We start from the raw sequence: 18,159 nt of genomic DNA on the forward strand, positions 1-18,159 counted from the left end.
TATCGCAATAAAACAGTAGTTTTCGTCATGATTTACAGAAGATTGTTGTTGTCAATATCCAGTTCTGTTTGCATATATTCACCGAGATGGCTGCAACCATGTAGACGATGTGCAAGTAGCCTACAGAAGTTAAAAACAGGGCAGCAGCGATGCTTGTCGCAATCCACTGTGTACTCTCAGCAAGTACAAACTTCAGTAAGCTTAAGCTAATATTATAAGCTTTAATAATAATATTCATTCAGGGTGTCAATTTGCTTTAATTCATTGCATTTTGCAATTAAGAGGAAAGAGGTTTGAGGGGTTACACGGTGCACTATTATATCAGGGCTGTCAACTTTTTGGAATTGCTTGGCGTGAGACAGAGGCGTACCGGGATTTGCCTACTCCAATGTTCATTTTGTACCATGATTATTTGAGCCACGGCGCTCGAGACAGTGAAAAGTGGGGGGTAGGAGTAACAAATTATTCATGACGATGCGTGAGATTTTACTCATTTAGCGTGAGATTTACTACCTAGGCGTGAGATTATACTACCTTGGCGTCAGACCGTGAGAAAGTGCCGTAATGCGTGAGACTCACGGCCAATGTGTGAGAGTTGACAGCCCTGGCTGATTATATTGGGGCAATAGCAGTGGAGTCTACTCCCAGCCAGTGTGAGTGTCATCACTCAATCAACATCGGCCAAATCCTTCATCAACACAAATGCATGGAAGTACATGAATGACCACAAGGCACAGCTGTACATGGGCAGGCCAGCCGGACGTTCCACCTCTGCAAGCATCTAAACTTCACTCCAGTCACTGTATATTTGCGCACCCCTTTTTATTGGTTATCTGCACCCTCAGTTGTTTTGTGTGTAAGAAGATGAGATGTAATCGGAAGTCTGGATATTTATACCGCCTGGTCCTGTCCAGTATTACCTTAGAAGTATTAGAAGTATTACCTTACCTTACCTTAAACTGGATCAAAGACTTTCTCACCCAACGCACACAGAAGGTTGTAGTCGAAGGTCAAATCAGTGAAGAGGCCAAAGTCACATCTGGTGTCCCCCAAGGCAGCGTCCTAGGACCTCTGCTGTTTACGATTTTCATCAATGACTTGCCAGATTGTGTGGAGAAATCAACAACAAGGATGTCTGCAGACGACTGCGTGCTGCACAGAAAGATCACCTCAACTAATGATTCTCAACTTCTTCAAAGAAACTTGGACGCCCTTCAGCAGTGGGAACAAACCTGGCTGATGAAATTCAATGCCTCAAAGTGCCAAGTCTTGAGAGTGACCTGTAAACGCAAACCAGTAACTGCCAACTACAACATCCATGGTCAAGTGCTGGAAGAAGTCGACTCTGCCAAGTATTTGGGAGTGCACCTGGACAGCAAACTAAACTTCAACAACCATGTCGACGTAACAACAAAGAAAGCTAAGGGAACTCGTGCATTTCTATCCCGCAACATCAGCAAGTGTAGCCGTAAGATCAAAGAGGCAGCTTTCATGACATACGTTCGGCCTATAGTAGAGTATGCTGCAGCTGTGTGGGACCCGCTGTCACCCGCACACCCAACGAAACATACAGAAGGTGGAACAGGTGCAAAGAGGTGGTGCAAGATTCGTCTTGAATAACTATGATCGTAAAGCAAGCGTCACAAGCATGATAAAAGATCTTCAATGGCCAACCTTGCAAAGTAGAAGATCTCAGACCAGAATATCAATGCTCTACCAGATCCGCTTCGGCCTCGTCGACTTCAACTGGGCAAACTACCTAGTGCAGTCTACATCTCGCACCCGTGGTCATAGTAGCCGCTTCCAGAAGCATCACTGCAGCTCACAAGTTTTCCTGTCATCTTTCTTTCCAAGAACTTCAAGAGACTGGAATTCTCTCCAACTGGAGCCTGCTCAACTGCCATCCCTCAATGCCTTCAAAGCGGCATTGAAGGGCAGCCTCACCTAGACAGCACGCAACAAAGCTTTTTAACTGCACCCACTTGTATATAACTGCACCTGAAATTAGAGACTGCGTCCATGAGGACGTGCGCGTGCTACCACTTGCAGTGTGAAATCTTCAGACCTGAAGTCTACACTTTATAGGAAGAAGAAGAATATCATTATCAATCTGCACCCTGCCGGCCGGCTGGGGGGCCTACAAGCAATTTTTGGCAGGGCAAAAGGGAGGGGCAAGCAATTTTGGCAAGTCAAAAGTGGGGGGGGGGGGTAGGGTCAGGAGATTTTGGCATCCTACTTGTCATTTGTTTTCTTCATTGACATGACTATTGACTATCCTGGGAAATTTAGGGGCACTGGTGGGGATTGTAAGCTGGGATTACATAGTGATAAACCAGTTGGTTCCCCCAGGGGTGGGGGCATGTAGCGTTTTGTAAAATTGTGTAATTTCCTGATCTTGTAATCTGGGGTATAGAGGCCAGCAGCCTTTCACCATCTTGTGGGTACAAATGATCTGTGTGTTCATGCATCGCACACTATGCACAGGGCCACACAGCTGTTAATCACACATCAACACGGTGATTTTGCTGTTCACGCATGGAGATCGAACGACCATCACAGCGTGTACCCACAAGATGCCGGCATATGACGTCATGCTGACAGCCTCTATTGGCAATGGTAGAAACAACAGGATGGAGTTTTTCGTAAATTTATAAGGGACCATTCACAAACACTTGTTGGGGCCTGATGCAAACAAATTACATCGCAAACATTATTTGTGGCCCCCATTTCAGATCTCAAAAATTTCAGGGCCCCTTTTTGACATGAAAATTATGGGTCAAGCCCATAGTATATAAACTCAATTTTCCTGGGAATATTTGTGATCAATTTTTTCCGGGCCCCCCCCCCCCCTTAGGAGGGTCAAAACTTTTAAGGGCCCCCTTTTTGCATCAGACCCCCTAACAAGTGTTTGTGAATGGTCCCTAAACATCATTTTTTTCATTGTACCGTACTGTAAGTTGGTTTTCTTATCATATGTTATGATAATTGTTTGTTTGTTTTTCAGGAGGATTTAAAGTCATCTGAACCCAAGTACTTCGTAAAAGATGACATTCTTCCATTTTCAGCATTCCTCACAGACACATTTGGAAGGCAACACAACTACTTGAGGATTTCACTATCAGAGAAATGTAATTTACGCTGTAAGTGTAAAGATTGTTTCTGCCATGTCTACTCAGTGGTTGGTAATATTTGTGGTAATATTTGGGCTGCTGATGCTATGATCTTCAACTCAGTTGCAGGCTTAGTTGAAAGTGATCTGATATTAAAGAGCAGGGATATACTTTTTTCACTCCTCAACCCGATCAAAACAGAACAACTCACAATTAGCTAACAGGCATATAAAAAAAGTTCTGACAAATACCTACATGTACATTCAGTCAAGGAAGGGAAGGAAACAATAAGGTAAAGGACAGGTACATGTAGATAGCAGCCAGCATACAATTTACCCTTTTTGGTCAATTTCTGCACATTGGATTCAGGTTGGGCCAGAAAGAATGTGGCCACAGCACAGTAGCGTGAGGGAATAATTTAAATTTTTTGAAAAATAGATACCCCTGGTTCTTCGTCTGCTATTGTGCAATAAAGATAACCAACCATGGTTGGCTGGCATATTTCATACTAGTGTATTACAACACAGCTATACAGGCACAAAATCCACCATTTTGATCTTCGGTATGTCAATTAAATGTTGTTTTAGACGTCCTCGTTTCAATAGCAATACACAAGGTCCATAATTGCAGGCGCACAAAAAAATGGTAGGGATGTGTGAGTGTGGACGCCCGCTTGTTTTGTTAAAAATTTAATGAAATTTGAAGGGAAGGTCATGTTAGTATAACCTATGTACATCTATGTTACTTATGTTTTCAGGTCAATATTGTATGCCTGAAGAAGGAGTTGATCTGACCCCAAATGACAACTTATTGTCTACAGAAGAAATTGTGCGACTTAGTAAACTCTTTGTTCAACAAGGGGTGGACAAGATTAGGCTTACTGGAGGCGAACCACTGGTCAGAAAAGATGTCATAGAAGTAGTAGGTTAGTAAGCTCTTTATGTGAGAATTCTTTGTATCTAATTTTATATAGTATTTAAAGTAGGATTTTGTGATCCTAGCATCCTCTTTTTATGACATTTTTCAGTAGATATCCACGAAAAACTCTTATTCCCAACATTTCAGTTTATTCCGATTTTGCGTTTGCGAGTTATGCATGATTATGTGTATTACACTGCTCCTGTGCTCCATAGGCCACTGTTGTAATTTCGTTCTGGTATACCAGAACGAAATTCAAATTTGACGATATTTTTGCTAAATGAATTAATCTGCAAGAAATTTTTTCCAGTGGTATAAAAATCTCAACTTTTTTTGAGAAAAGTGGGGGATGAGAATGAGGATCACGAAATGCCCCTTTAAGTAGCAGGTTGGTTTGTAAATTACAGGGTGTGTTGCCGGAAGTAGAGTCCGAAGTTTACCGTTTTCTAAAATCCATTTTCCGTGTTGTAATCCGTGTTGTAAAATCTGTAAATGCGTGTCATGAACAAAGCTTAAAATGTATAAACAATGATTAAAATGTCACAATAAAGTGTTCAATATCGCGATCAATATGCTCTGATTGAAATATTCTCACGATAATAGGCCGACTATTACGATGTTTGGAGGGATATACATGTAGGGGGTTCATGCCTTGGTAATATACCTTTATTTCGGTATTATTAAACAGTATTTTTATCATAAAAATTGACATACACAACTCATGATTGTTTTTAACATTTATTTCTCTTTTCTTTTATCAATTTCACATCATACAAAAATGTCATTTTCCGTGTTGTACCTCCGATTCTGTGATTTTCTTCCGTTTTCCGTAAAACGGAAAACTTCGGACTCTATGTTAAAGCCACACATTGCTCTTCCTTGTTTCCCAGGGAAATGGCAAGACTAACATGAGTAGATGCAAATTGGATAGTTGGGGGGCATTTCTTCCCCAATATTTTTCTTGGCCCCCAGATTTTGCCCCCCAGAAATTCACTTTTCCCCCATGCCCCCCCCCCCCCAAAAAAAAATCCTGGTGCCGCCACTGCTCTGATAATCTGCCTGTAATCACAAAATGTTCAATGATAGACAGTTTATGAATGTGTCAGGTTTGTTAGCTACATTTTGCATTTGTCATATTGATTGTTTCTTTTCAGAGGAATTAGGGAAATTGGATGGTTTAAAAGCAATAGGAATGACTACTAATGGTATAGCTCTAGCAAGGAAACTACCAAAATTACAAGCTGCCGGTCTTAATCAACTCAATATTAGCTTAGATACTCTGGTGCCACAGAAGTTTGAATTTGTAACAAGGAGGAAAGGTAGGTTTGATTTGGTCTTCACACTCCTCACAATATACATGCACTCTATAGTTAAATAACAACTTCACTGACAGTGAACAAATGCAATTGAATACCTGTCGAGTGGAAGAAGGGCCCAGCTCCACTTTTTTACAAAAATGAGTTAGACCCAGCATTTTATTGCCAGCAGACTGTTCTTCCTTATCTGAGAAAGAAGGGACCAAATCCACTCTCTAAATACTTAGTAGTCTTCCAAGTACATTTAATCATGGTTTGCATGGAAGAAGGGCCCAACTCCATGGAGTTGGGCCTTTCTTACATGTACAATGTACACAAATATTGGGTTAACCGTTTAAGAGGTTTATCCATTGAATCTGCTGTTCACTGCAATAAACTTTCCAATTATAACTTTGCAGGATGCACATTTTTATGTTTCCCAAACAGAAAAGCATATAATTATTCCAAATAAATGTGCTTTTAATAATAAATGGGTAAAGTGATTACATTTATCTGTGGGTCTAAAGTGGTCATAACTGGTGAATTAAGTGTGAACTTAACGTCGCATCAGAAAATTTTTGTCGCAATTATACCACCAGTTTATTCGAAATGTTCAGCCAATGTATGGTGTAAATATATAGATATAATACATCAGCTTTTATCATGGAGATTGATCTCTCAACACAGATGGGGACAGGTTCAAACTTCCAGGAGTCTATGAGACTGTAATCAAATCTAAGGTCAAAAAGGTCATGACCTGAGACATTACAGTCTCAGTCTCGCTGATGAAAATCCGAGAGGTATGAATAATGTATTTGAATCAACGGTTTTAAACTTTAATCATTCAGCATACCGAATATACAGATGAACTTTCATGAACAAATAATTACATCACTAAATTTAACCCCCTGAGCACTACCTGCCGATCTAACATTGCCTTTGATTGGTCAATTCCATGATATCTTCATTTCAATCACCAATCAGAATGGAGCTTTGCAAAAAAAATTTTTATTTGGTGAAATAATTCTAACAATATTGCTGATTGGTCCAATTGATAATGAAAACTTCTTTTTGACTAATAGGCAGGTAGTTCTCATGGGGTTAAGTCTTGGAAGTTGTAACATTGATGAATATGTCCTCATTTTTTTTTTGTTTTTATCTTTCACACCATATCAGGTTTTTCTCATGTGATGCGTGGTATAGACACAGCATTAGATCTGGGGTTCAATCCTCTCAAAATCAACTGTGTTGTAATGAGGGGTCTTAATGAAGATGAGATCAATGATTTTGTAGAATATACCAAAGATAAGGTGAGTGATATACTGCAGCTGTATTGGGCTATTCCAGAAATTTGCCACCCCCCCCCCAGATGACAAAGTTAAATTTAAAAGAAAATGTAAGATTTCCCATGAATAATTTTGCAAAATTATATGCGATTTCCCAAGCCACCCATAACATAACAATGGGATTTCAAATATTTAGAGTGTACATTTGGGAATTGGGATTTACACCAAAAAGTGATCGGAATTCCCAATTTTTTACATTCCGATGTGCATCTGGACGGGAAATGGGATGTTCTTTCGACTTTCATGATAGGAATGCACAAGCAATATTGAGGGGGATGCTGTGGGAAATCACAATGTCATCTGTGGGGGTGTGTGGAAAATTTGTGGAATAGCCCATTACCTGTTCAGACTCATAGAATATTACAGCATTACTGATTATTATGAAGAATGCTTCCAAGAAACATTTTCTTCATTTTAGACCAAAAAAACCCTTCATGTTAAATTTGGTCATGCAATGTGCAAAAGAAGGGTTTGGTTGCCCAAGTGTGAATACAAAGGTCTGCGACAAAGATTTGGAGAGCAGTAGCATTCTTCACAAATCTCATATTCTACACAAGTCAAGGGCACACTTATTAGGTAAAGGATACACTTTCATCAGGTCTTATGGAAGCTTCAAGTGATTGATGAAAAAGAGTGGAGAAAAAAATAAGACATGTTCAGTTTAATGTAAACAAGTATGTGATACTGCCGCATGTTTAAACCAAAAAATAGTTCAAAACTATTGTCAATTTTGACAATACTTATATCCTTTTTAATAAAGAACAAACTTATTCCATTAATTTGTAACCATGTTGATTTCCTATAAATAACATGAAAGCTGAATCACATGAGAATACATGGATCATGTGTTTCTCTACCAGAAGTCAGTTCGACCAAAATTACCGTGTCATTGCGTATCCTAGAACAACTGGTAGTGTACATCATATGGGAATAAGTACTATATGCTCTGCTGATCGTGTGCTAACACTACATGTATGCCATTTTTTCTTTGCAGCCTATTGAAGTACGCTTCATAGAATACATGCCATTTGATGGTAACAGGTGGAATGATAAGAAAATGTTTGGATATCAAGAAATGATGAGTGTGATCCAGAAACGATGGCCAGATTTCACGCCACTACAAGATGAACCAAATGCTACTGCAAAAGTGAGTCCTTGCTTTTGATTATAATTATACAGATTTTGCTTTGTTTACAAGAGGAGAACTCCATATCTAAACTACAATCTGAGACAAACTTGTTGGCAGGGGGGGCCCCCCCCCCCCAATTTGAACCCTTGCTCCCTGCTCCTCCCCCCATGAAAAAAGGTAAAGTAGGCCTACTTCTGAGAGTTATTAATTAACCTCATATTTGGTCATTTTAACCTTAAAACGCCCAATTTTTGCGTGCTTCACACACATTTATTCCACTTTTGTACCATATGTCACCAGTTTAGCTTCAATATGCCAAAAATGTTTGTGCGCTTCGCGCCCATTTGTACCATAAACTTCTTTTGTCGCCAAAAAGTGCTGCATTCACATACTTCAAGACAATTTTTCCAACCTCATCCCCCACCCCATGTCAAAAAGAAATCTATGGCACTGTTCCAGGGACACATTCCAAGCAGATTCCAAGACTCCTCAGACCCCCTCCGGGTTGCTCAGTGCGGCAAGGGTGTTGACATGTGCAGGATGACCAATCAGAATGGAGTTTTGCAAATAATTCACCCCAATTTTTTTGTGTGGAGAAATTATTCTAACAATGTTGCTGATTGGTCCAATTGATAATGAATACTCCCTTTCGACCAATAGGCAGGTAGTTCTCATGGGGTTAATATCTCAATACATTGTCAAAGTAGGTGGGTTACAGTTGTGCATCATAGTGTATGTAGTATATTTCCAACATATCTTTCAGGTATACAGGGTACCAGGGTATCATGGCCAGGTGGGATTCATTGCATCAATGACAAAGCCATTCTGTGGAACTTGTAATCGCGTACGACTCACTGCTGATGGCAATTTGAAGGTAATCTCATGATGATTACATAATGTGTAGAATACAATTCATAAGAAAAATATCAAAAAATATATTGCACTTGTCAGTAAATTTATATCACAAGATTCCCATCTTATAACAAATATTGAAGAAAATGTAAAAAAAAAATTAGGAAAAAGTTGTTTAAAAAAAAATCTGCAGTGTTCCTACGAGTAGTACAACTCTGTTGTGTTATAGATGTATATCATGGTCAGAGTTCTTGGAAGATGTAGGTCTATGGTAGTCCTCAACTCAATATGGACACTCAACTGACATTATTATTTCTGTATGTGAATGTCCACTGCAAATGGGCTGTAATGTCGGCATTTTCACTTCTGTAAGATACTGGACAGGCATATTCTCCTCAAAATAAGCTTTAAGCTTTACAATGATATATTGCATGACCCTGTTGCTTGTTTGCAAGGTAGTGACAAGCCAGTAAAAAGAGTTGGGAAATCCTTTGTAATCTATTGTATTTTGAGCAGTTCAATGGATCATATCTTAAAAACAAGCTCTGCTAACATTACATCCCGTATGTGGTGGATGGTCACATTTTGTGAGGTTTTCTTGCTATTCCACATTATTAAGACTTGTTATTATTTATTGTGGTTTCCAATCAGGTTTGTTTATTTGGAGCTTCTGAGATATCCCTAAGAGATGCAATGAGAGAAGGTCAGAATGATGAGGAACTCTTACAAGTCATTGGTGCTGCTGTAGGCAGGAAAAAGAAACAACATGCTGGTATGTATGTTTATTCGGGTACACCCCTCAGTCTGAAAACCCTGCTAGTCCGAATTTTAAGCTTACCTAACGCTAACCCTAACCTTAAAACTAACCCTAAACCTAATGCTAACCCTAAACATAACCCTAACCCTAAACCTAACCCTTGCACTAACCCTAAATGTAACCCTAACCCTAAGAATTCGGACTAGCGGTGGTTCGGACTTACAGTGTTTCGGACTGACGGGGAGACCTAGTTTATTCAAGTTGCTTTCTCAGATTTGTAAGCTTTAAGCATATAATCTTGTATTATGCATTGCCACATATATACATACAAAACTGTAAAAATGTTTATTTACTTTAAAAATCACACTGTTGTTACTGTACATATGTTTTGTAAATTGTGTTCGTATACCTTGATTTGTAAGGTTTTTGAACAAGAAAGAAACTTGAAACTTGAACAAACTTTTCTGTGATTGTTGCTATGCTGCAATTCATTGACATGTCAGCATTGCGCCATTCATATTGGAAAGGATTTGATGTTGCATATGTACTCCTACAGAGACCACAGGGAAAAGCTGTTTTTTGAGGACTCAAGATGACCCGCCCCAAAAAACAACAACAACAACAACTATTCCCTGTAGTCTATGTAGGGGTACATATGCAACACAAAAACCATGTCAATGTGTTTGTGAGTTTTATTACAAAATCTTTGCGTTGTATATTTCAATAAGTAGATATATTTTTGCTATGATCATGAAATGTGCAAGCACACATCATTTGTATGAACCTGTACTTGCAAAATTTGATATTGGCAACTTAAAGGCTTAATGTACGATTTCCTTCAAATTTTAAATTTGTCATTATATACTCAAAATGCTGAAATAATACTAGTAATAATTATCGGGAATGATTTCTGTCCATTTTGAGTAGAAATAACGCGGTAAAGTGAAAGAAACCCTGCTTGTTATTTTGGCCGTTTAACACGCAGTTCTATGGGCGGACATAAAGTCATAATTCTTAAATTTATGACTTTATGTCGAACTTTACTCTGTTTACCTACAAACACAACAAATTTGGCTGATTCCATTTAGGTGCAAGTTGTGACATGTGTAAACATTACAAATATGCCAAAAAATCAGGTTTGAAAAAATTAACCAAATTCATATTATAAGATCGTACATTATGACTTTAAACCAGACTTCTGCACCCAACCAGGGGTTCAAGAAGTTCAAATACCATAAAACCTCGTCTACAAGCATATATAGTGTTTTGATGAAAGCTAAATTAATACGATACATGCGTAAATATGCCAATACAATAAATTGGTGTTACAATAATACTTGTTTGTATGTGCTTGGATCTGTAATTTATTTGCTTAAATTCCATAAGTGAGTAATTTGGTCATTTTGGGGCTTACAGATCATTTAAAAAGATGCTACAATCATGGTCATAAAGATAGCAACCAAGCTCTCTCCAAATCATAGCTAATATGTAATACACTATACCGTAAAACCTCGTCTACAAGCATATAGAGTGCTTCTGATGAAAGCTAAATTAATCCAGGCGCCATTATGGAATTTGAGCAAATAAATTACAGATCCAAGCATATACAAACAAGTAGTATTGTAAGACCAATCTATAGTATTGGCATATTTATGCATTATCGTATTAACTTAGCTTTCATCAAAAACACTATGTATGCTTGTAGACGAGGTTTTACGGTACATGGATAGCCAGTTTTAAATCCCATGCTCCCGCATTTAGTTCCCGTAATAATTATTGTATTATTAATTTACTAAATATATGTTTGAAATTTGCACTAACCTGTAAGAAAACTCCAATGAAATGTTTTTGGATGACTGACATGAACCTATTTGTTCTTTATTTTGATTCATACAGGTATGTTCAACATAGCCAAGATGAAGAATAGACCTATGATTCTCATTGGTGGGTGAATACTACTTCCTATGACTGTACGTACAATTATAATTAAAGACAGAGATAAATGCAATTTATCGCGTCTGATGTCACTGTCAATTACGATCCTTGATTGGTTTACACAGGTTAATCAGCGCGTAAAAGGAAGACCGATCTATCTGGTGCTGATCGGAGAAAAGGAATAGCAGCAAATGGCGAAAAAGTTCGTACTTTTACAAGGCAAAAAGCAGCTTTTCTAGGGATTGTGGACATGGTGCCTTCACCAAAGAAAGTTTCTTACTATAAAGCCCTAACTTTTGAGATGGTTTGCATGTCGCAAGGTGCAAAATCAACAATAAGGCGCCCGGTTATAAATCCGCGTTCAGCAAGTCATCATCACGACACTTGTAAACAAACCGTGCTCGAGTTTGATTGACAGGTGACGTCAGACGCGATAAATTGTCTTTATCTTTGTCTTTCATTATAGTCATTGATAAAGACACCTCACCTAACCTCACTATAATCAAAGTCAGTGCTAAAGAAACAAGCTTGTGTCTGATGATTTAAAAGCCTTAATGTACGATTTCCTTCAAATTTTTAATTTGTTCTTCTATACTCAAAATGCTGAAATAATACTAGTAATAATTGTCGGGAAGAGTTTCTGTCCATTTTGAGCTGAAATAACAAGGTAAAGTGAAAGAAACTCTACTGCTTATTTTGGCGTTTAACATGCAGTTCTATAGGAGGACATAAAGTCATAACTATGAATTATGACTTTATGTCAAACTTTGCTCTGTTGACCTACAAATAACAACAAATTTGGTTGATTCCATTTAGATGCAAGTTGGGATAATGTGTGTAAACATTACAAATATGCAAAAAAAATCATGTTTGAAAAATTTAACCAATTTCATATTATAAGATCATACATTATGGCTTTAACTCCACCACAGCTATTGATTAGTCAGTAGCGCATAAAAGGAAGGTTGATTAAACTGGTGCCTTTATTGGAGAAAAGGAATCCCAGAAAATGGCAAATCACGTTGGCACTTTCGCAAGGTAAAAAGACAACTTTTCTAGACATTGTTGACATGATCGTGTCCTCAGGAAAGCAATTTTCCTATTACTAAGGCATAATTCCAACCTGTCTTCATCGTGATCATGACTGGTGTTGTTCTCCATCTATCTAAAGTCTGAAGACATCTATATAAAAATATTAGTAATATAAATTTAGTTTATGCGATTTATTTTATAGTGGCACCTTCTATTCAGTTATCTTTGCAACATTTACATGTGATCATTTTGTAATATACAATTCAAATATTTGTTTTCAATGTTGCAAAATGGACAAGTAATCAGTTACAGGAAATGAAAACTAGATTTGGTAAAAGAAAAATAGATTTGAGGAACAGTTAAACCCCCTGAGCACTACCTGCCGATCTAACATTGCCTCTGATTGGACGACTACATGATATCTTCACTTTAATCACCAATCAGAATGGAGCTTCGCAAATAATTCACCCCAATTTTTTTGCGTGGTGAAATTATTCTAACAATGTTGCTGATTGGTCCAATTGATAATGAAAACTTCTTTTTGGCCAATCGGCAGGTAGTTCTCATGGGGTCTTTTGCATAGGTGAATTTTAGGAAATAAGCAATGTATGTAAGGATGGTTTTCTGTTTTTTCTAATTTCAACAGGTATAGACAGTCTTGTTAATGTGCCTTCAAGATATAATCAGGATCAGGTTTATAACAGTACCAATTATCTCAGACAGTATACACACAAGCTACAACGATCAACAGGTCTAGTACACCTCAAACCATCACTGCCAATAGCAAAGACACAAATTCGCTTTTCCTCGTCAACAACTCAAGATAGTAGTAACAACAGCGATGACAATGAGGAGAACAAAGACACTACAAAGACTCCATCTTTAACCCATGTAGATAACACCGGTCATGCCCGTATGGTAGATGTGGGTAACAAGCCCGTAAGTAAGCGTACGGCTACAGCACAGTGTAAGGTACTTCTTGGAAAGACGGCGTATTGTCTGGTTCAAGACAATAAACTCGCCAAAGGGGATGTTCTGACAGTAGCACAGATAGCCGGTATCATGGCCGCTAAGCGTACCAGCGATCTCATCCCGCTGTGCCATAACATCCCTATAACAAAAGTAGATTTAGTACTTGAGTTACATCCGGACAATTTTAGTGTGAAGATAACATCGAGCGTGAAAACAAGCGGTGTTACAGGGGTAGAAATGGAGGCTTTGACTGCCGTCTCTGTGGCTGCATTGACTGTGTATGATATGTGTAAGGCTGTCACACATGATATTATTATACAAGATGTGAAATTGGTTAGTAAAACAGGTGGTCAAAGAGGAGATTTTAAGCGCACAAATTAAAACATGTACAGTACTTGAAGAATTTTTATGTAAAATTATGTATTATTACCCACCGACCAAAATATTTTTAAATATAATAGGTTTGATAAGAAATGTATCTATTAATCAATTTGTGAGTTCAATTCTCAGGACCATGAGTCAGATGGTTTTGGAAGACTTGCTTGTCAATATCAACTATTACTTTCATATACTGAGTAAGTAGTGATTTTTCCTGTTTAGGCAGAACATAAAATTCCTAGTAAAACATGCAAAATTTCAATAAGTGAGAAGTTAAAATTTATTTTTTGTATTATTATTATTATTAAGTCTTTTATTTGATTCACTATGTGTGTTTCTAAAGTCATATGTGTACATCCATATCAAAGCGATGCACTTGTCGGCTGCTACATGTGTCTCATTTCACATAATAGCTAGGAATAAATACCAGACTGATCTCAAATGGAGGTCACTTCAAATCATCCCAAGTCACATCATCACTCACATGGTTTAGGAATACAGAGAACATTCCTTAACCCTATGACTTGGGGATGATTGGAAGTGACCTCCACTTGAGATATGAGTCTGGTATTTATTCCTAGCTATTACGTGAAATGAGACACATGTAGCAGCCGACAAGTGCATCGTTTTGATATGGATGTACGCATATAGCCTATTCCAAGTGAAGTGTAGAGTATTCTCTTCTCACTTGAAATGGGTTATTTGAGTTGAGATCCATACACCCCCTATGGAAGACACAACCATAATCTTCCAGACAGGGAGTGTGAATTTCAAATGGGGTCACCTGAATGGGCAACTCCATTTGAAATCAACACCCCTTGTGTCAGAAATTAAGTTCATGTCCCTATGTGGTTCAGGGGTTGTATGGATTTTATTTGGAATATACCAAATATTCCTATATTGTGTTTTCATTATCCATTTGATTTTTATGGCTGTACATATATAATCATGTTACAGATTTATCAGATTTTTTTAATTCAAGCATTTCTATTATTATCAATTATTATCTGTAATCATCTTTGCAATTTTCTGCGTATACTATGTTGGACTACAAATTACTAAAATGTGTATTGTAAAACTTGTTTAATACATTTTAATCATTTTCAATGAATATTATGCATAAAAATGATCATGAAAGATACCATATTTTATTGTGAACAATTAAATTTTATATCTGAGTATGTAATTTGTACAGGGATACAAATGACAAACATGCAGGGAAACCAGGTACAATTTTAAAATATGTTTCCCATGTGATTAAAATTTTTGCAGGAATAGTGACAAGGAGTAAGGAGTAAGGTAAAAGATAAGGAAGTACTAAATTATATAAATGAAAAATACTAATACTAATGGGCACGCTCCTAGCTAAAATGAGGGTTGCCTGCCATTTGTATAAAATTGCCTGTCCTAATTTCACCTTTAAAACATTTACCACACTTTTATAGCCCAGTGGTTCAAAGAGGTCAAATATGTCTTACTATGGCCTTGTTTTGCAAAGCTGGTCTACTAAAAAAGTCAATAGCCTTTGCCAACACCTACAATTATAATGCAGCATCTGTCAAAGGCATTAATTTTGCCTGTCCCAGGAGCAAACTCCCTGTCTAAAATGACAGCCAGACGGGTGGCTAGCTAAGAGACACAGCTAATGGGCGATTCCATAAGAACAGGACTATGACCAAAAACATGAAAAATACTTAGCTATTTAAAATGTTTTAACAATTAAAGGATCAGAATTGAATAATTACAATTTTTCCAAAACAGCAGTAACATTGTAGGTCAGAGAAGTGTTGTTTCTCTTCAGTAAAGACTTGCACTACTGAGTACTTAAGACCCATGACATCAAAAAATGCTTTTGTTAACAACATGAGGATAGAAAAGAAAGAATGAAAATCAGGATTGTCAGTTTCTGATACCGAATTCATTCCAATTAGCGCCCAGGGCACTTAACAAAGTCATTTTGGGTGGGCGCTTATTTTTTACCTTGTTTGCCAAATTTTTTTGTAAGGGGCATTTATTAGAGACAAATTTACTTATGTTATAAAAGGATCCTGAGAAGTTCTACATGTAGTAGCTTTTCTGATGTAGAAAATGTATTGCAAGTTTACGCAGGACTTGTAGTCCTGCAGCTATTTCACTGTATCGACATCTAACTGTCACTTCAACATTAATGGTACCCTTTAGCAAATTGAAAATACCCTGGGTGGGCGCTTATTAAGGCATGGGCGCTTATTGGAACGAATACAGTACTTTAAATAATTGGAGTGGCATATGTGTTTATCATGAATTTTCTTCAAAAATCTGTTTATGGCCAAATTTATGACTTTTTTTTTAGAAAAGACATAATTTGAATCTCATTTACACTTCCTCATTAAGGTTTTATTGCATGTTTTTGTTTGAAATTGTTCAGAGTTGGAAATTCACACTTTTTATTCTTCCTTGTATTTCTTATCTCAATATTTTCTCATTTTTATGAATGGACATGAGTAATCTTAATGCGTGTAATCGGTTAACACTTTGAGGAAATGAATTGAATTGAAATCATGCCTTTTTTGGCATGTCCTTTTGAGTAACCAATTTTCTCATCAGTGTTATACTACAAGTGGAGAACATTCAGTTCTTTCAATACATTATACCAATAGGTCAATGTGCATCATTATTACACTTGATTTCAGAGAAGAACAGCAGTTCCTTAATTAGGGACATATGCGGAGCTTTGTGTTCCCTTCAAATGCACCAATCAACGTAATCGGCCAATCAGATTATCGGTCTGTCGTTATGATTGTCAGATGATTGAATCAGCCAATCAGAACCCCACTTCTGTGTTTACGCTGTCACTGTGCATGCTCTCAAAATGTAAACAACTGCCATTCTTTTCTGCCACAAACTGTAGTTACCACAAAAATGTGACAGCAAGGCTAACTAATAGTATACAAAAAACAAAACTACAGTTTTCAGATTAAAAGAGGATGCAAAAAAGTGTAATGAGAGAAACTATAGAATCTAGCTGATAATCATTTACTGTAACCTGACCAACCATTGAGGATACTGCCATCCCGTAACTTTACTTTTTTTCTCTCCAATTTTGAAAAAAAAAGTGAATGTTTAAAAAACATACCAAAAGGTTGCACTAGTATTATTTTTAATGGTTTGAAAAACATTTTCATTTTCTAAAAACATGAGATATGGGACACTTTTTAGTGAGGATTGCCCCCATTAGCCTTTTTGAAGTATGGCATACACAAAAGGAGGGCAGTCTTCAATCTGGGTAAAACCTGGCAAATTCAAAAGACTTGACCCACTTCGTGCAGCGCCATCCGCCATATTTCGAAAAAGGCTAACAGGACTGAGTCTCAACAACCCTACTGAAATCTCTGCATGTTGCATTTCTGTCCAATAAGAAAATAATTGATAAAAAGTTTGTTGGCACCCTCTTGTTCTTTATCCATTGCTAAATTAAGCAAGTAATAATTAATGCAATGCATGGCAGGAAAAAATCCAGAATAAATAATCACAAAACCAAATGAAATTGGTGATCTACATACACTTTATGTGACTGTGAAATAATATTATACGATCCAATAGTGTGATTTTTTGGTATGTCCATGTATGGTAGTATCCAGCCTTAATTATGTATGTGTACTTGTATTCACCTGTCTTCCCGGCCAGTCTTCCATTCATTTGACATTATACGACATGTTCATATGTATTATCAGTGATAAGTTAAATGATAATGATATTTTAGATGGATTATTATAATTATTTTAATGGATCATTGGATATATTAAAATAACTACATTGGACAAATGTTGTGATTTTCCATTTTCTTACCCAGGGATGCAAATTGTGCGGGAGCGGGGAGCACCGCTCCTAGGAAATGACAGTCAAAATTGAGGAAATAATGCCTTGGGAAGAAAAAAGAAAGAGAGGAAAAAAGTGGGAGAGAGGAGAAAAGAAAAGCGGAGAGGAAGAGGGAAAAAGAGGAAAGAAAAAGAAGAGGAGTGAGGTTGAAGATTATGTAGAGGGAGACAGATCTCAGCAAAAGATAACAAGTTATTAATAGGGGAGAGCTGTGAGGCTGTGAAGCTACTGAATGGAAGAGAGGAAAGACTGGTTGTGCCAAATGTGGAGGAATTCATAGCAAAAAGAGGAAGGTGTTGGTATTAGAATACGGAAATTAGTTTATAATGCATATATGAGGAAGTTTATAATTCATCACCAGATGAGGTATTCAATGTAATATAACAGGAAAACTGAGGAAATTCATAGAGAGGCGGCAATCATATCTGAGGAAACTAATAAAGAGGCAGCAATGAGGATTTGGGGAACAAAAGTCATGAAGGAATTCAGTGTATCAATACTAATGCCAGTTAGGAGAGAACGACCTGAAAAATATTGAGGAAATTTAAAAAGAAGAACCATAAAGCACTGAACAAGT

At 37.3% G+C, this 18,159-nt stretch overlaps 1 protein-coding gene across 2 annotated transcripts; it reads left to right on the forward strand.

Annotated features, from left to right (window-relative positions):
- The first annotated feature begins 27 nt into the window (after window positions 1-27).
- LOC140153612 (molybdenum cofactor biosynthesis protein 1-like) lies at window positions 28-18,159 on the forward strand. Of its 2 annotated transcripts, none has more exons than XM_072176399.1 (10): window positions 28-195; window positions 3,005-3,140; window positions 3,868-4,035; window positions 5,183-5,347; window positions 6,500-6,633; window positions 7,664-7,816; window positions 8,562-8,672; window positions 9,302-9,422; window positions 11,304-11,351; window positions 13,021-18,159. In XM_072176399.1, the coding sequence occupies exons 1-10, from the start codon at window positions 28-30 to the stop codon at window positions 13,725-13,727; spliced, it is 1,911 nt and encodes a 636-aa protein (XP_072032500.1). In that variant the 3' UTR covers window positions 13,728-18,159. The 2 variants fall into 2 exon arrangements, with proteins under 2 accessions (XP_072032500.1, XP_072032501.1); XM_072176400.1 differs by having other exon boundaries at window positions 11,304-11,377; window positions 13,021-13,159.

This window comes from Amphiura filiformis, chromosome 5 (assembly GCF_039555335.1).
Source record: "Amphiura filiformis chromosome 5, Afil_fr2py, whole genome shotgun sequence".
Taxonomy (NCBI): domain Eukaryota; kingdom Metazoa; phylum Echinodermata; class Ophiuroidea; order Amphilepidida; family Amphiuridae; genus Amphiura; species Amphiura filiformis.

Excerpts from the sequence above, each read along its gene's own strand:
- LOC140153612 (XM_072176399.1), top strand. The coding sequence starts at position 28 with ATGATTTACAGAAGATTGTTGTTGTCAATATCCAGTTCTGTTTGCATA. Across the intron at positions 6,634-7,663 it reads TAGAATATACCAAAGATAAG|CCTATTGAAGTACGCTTCAT; the intron begins GTGAGTGATATA and ends TTTTCTTTGCAG. Across the intron at positions 9,423-11,303 it reads GAAAAAGAAACAACATGCTG|GTATGTTCAACATAGCCAAG; the intron begins GTATGTATGTTT and ends TGATTCATACAG.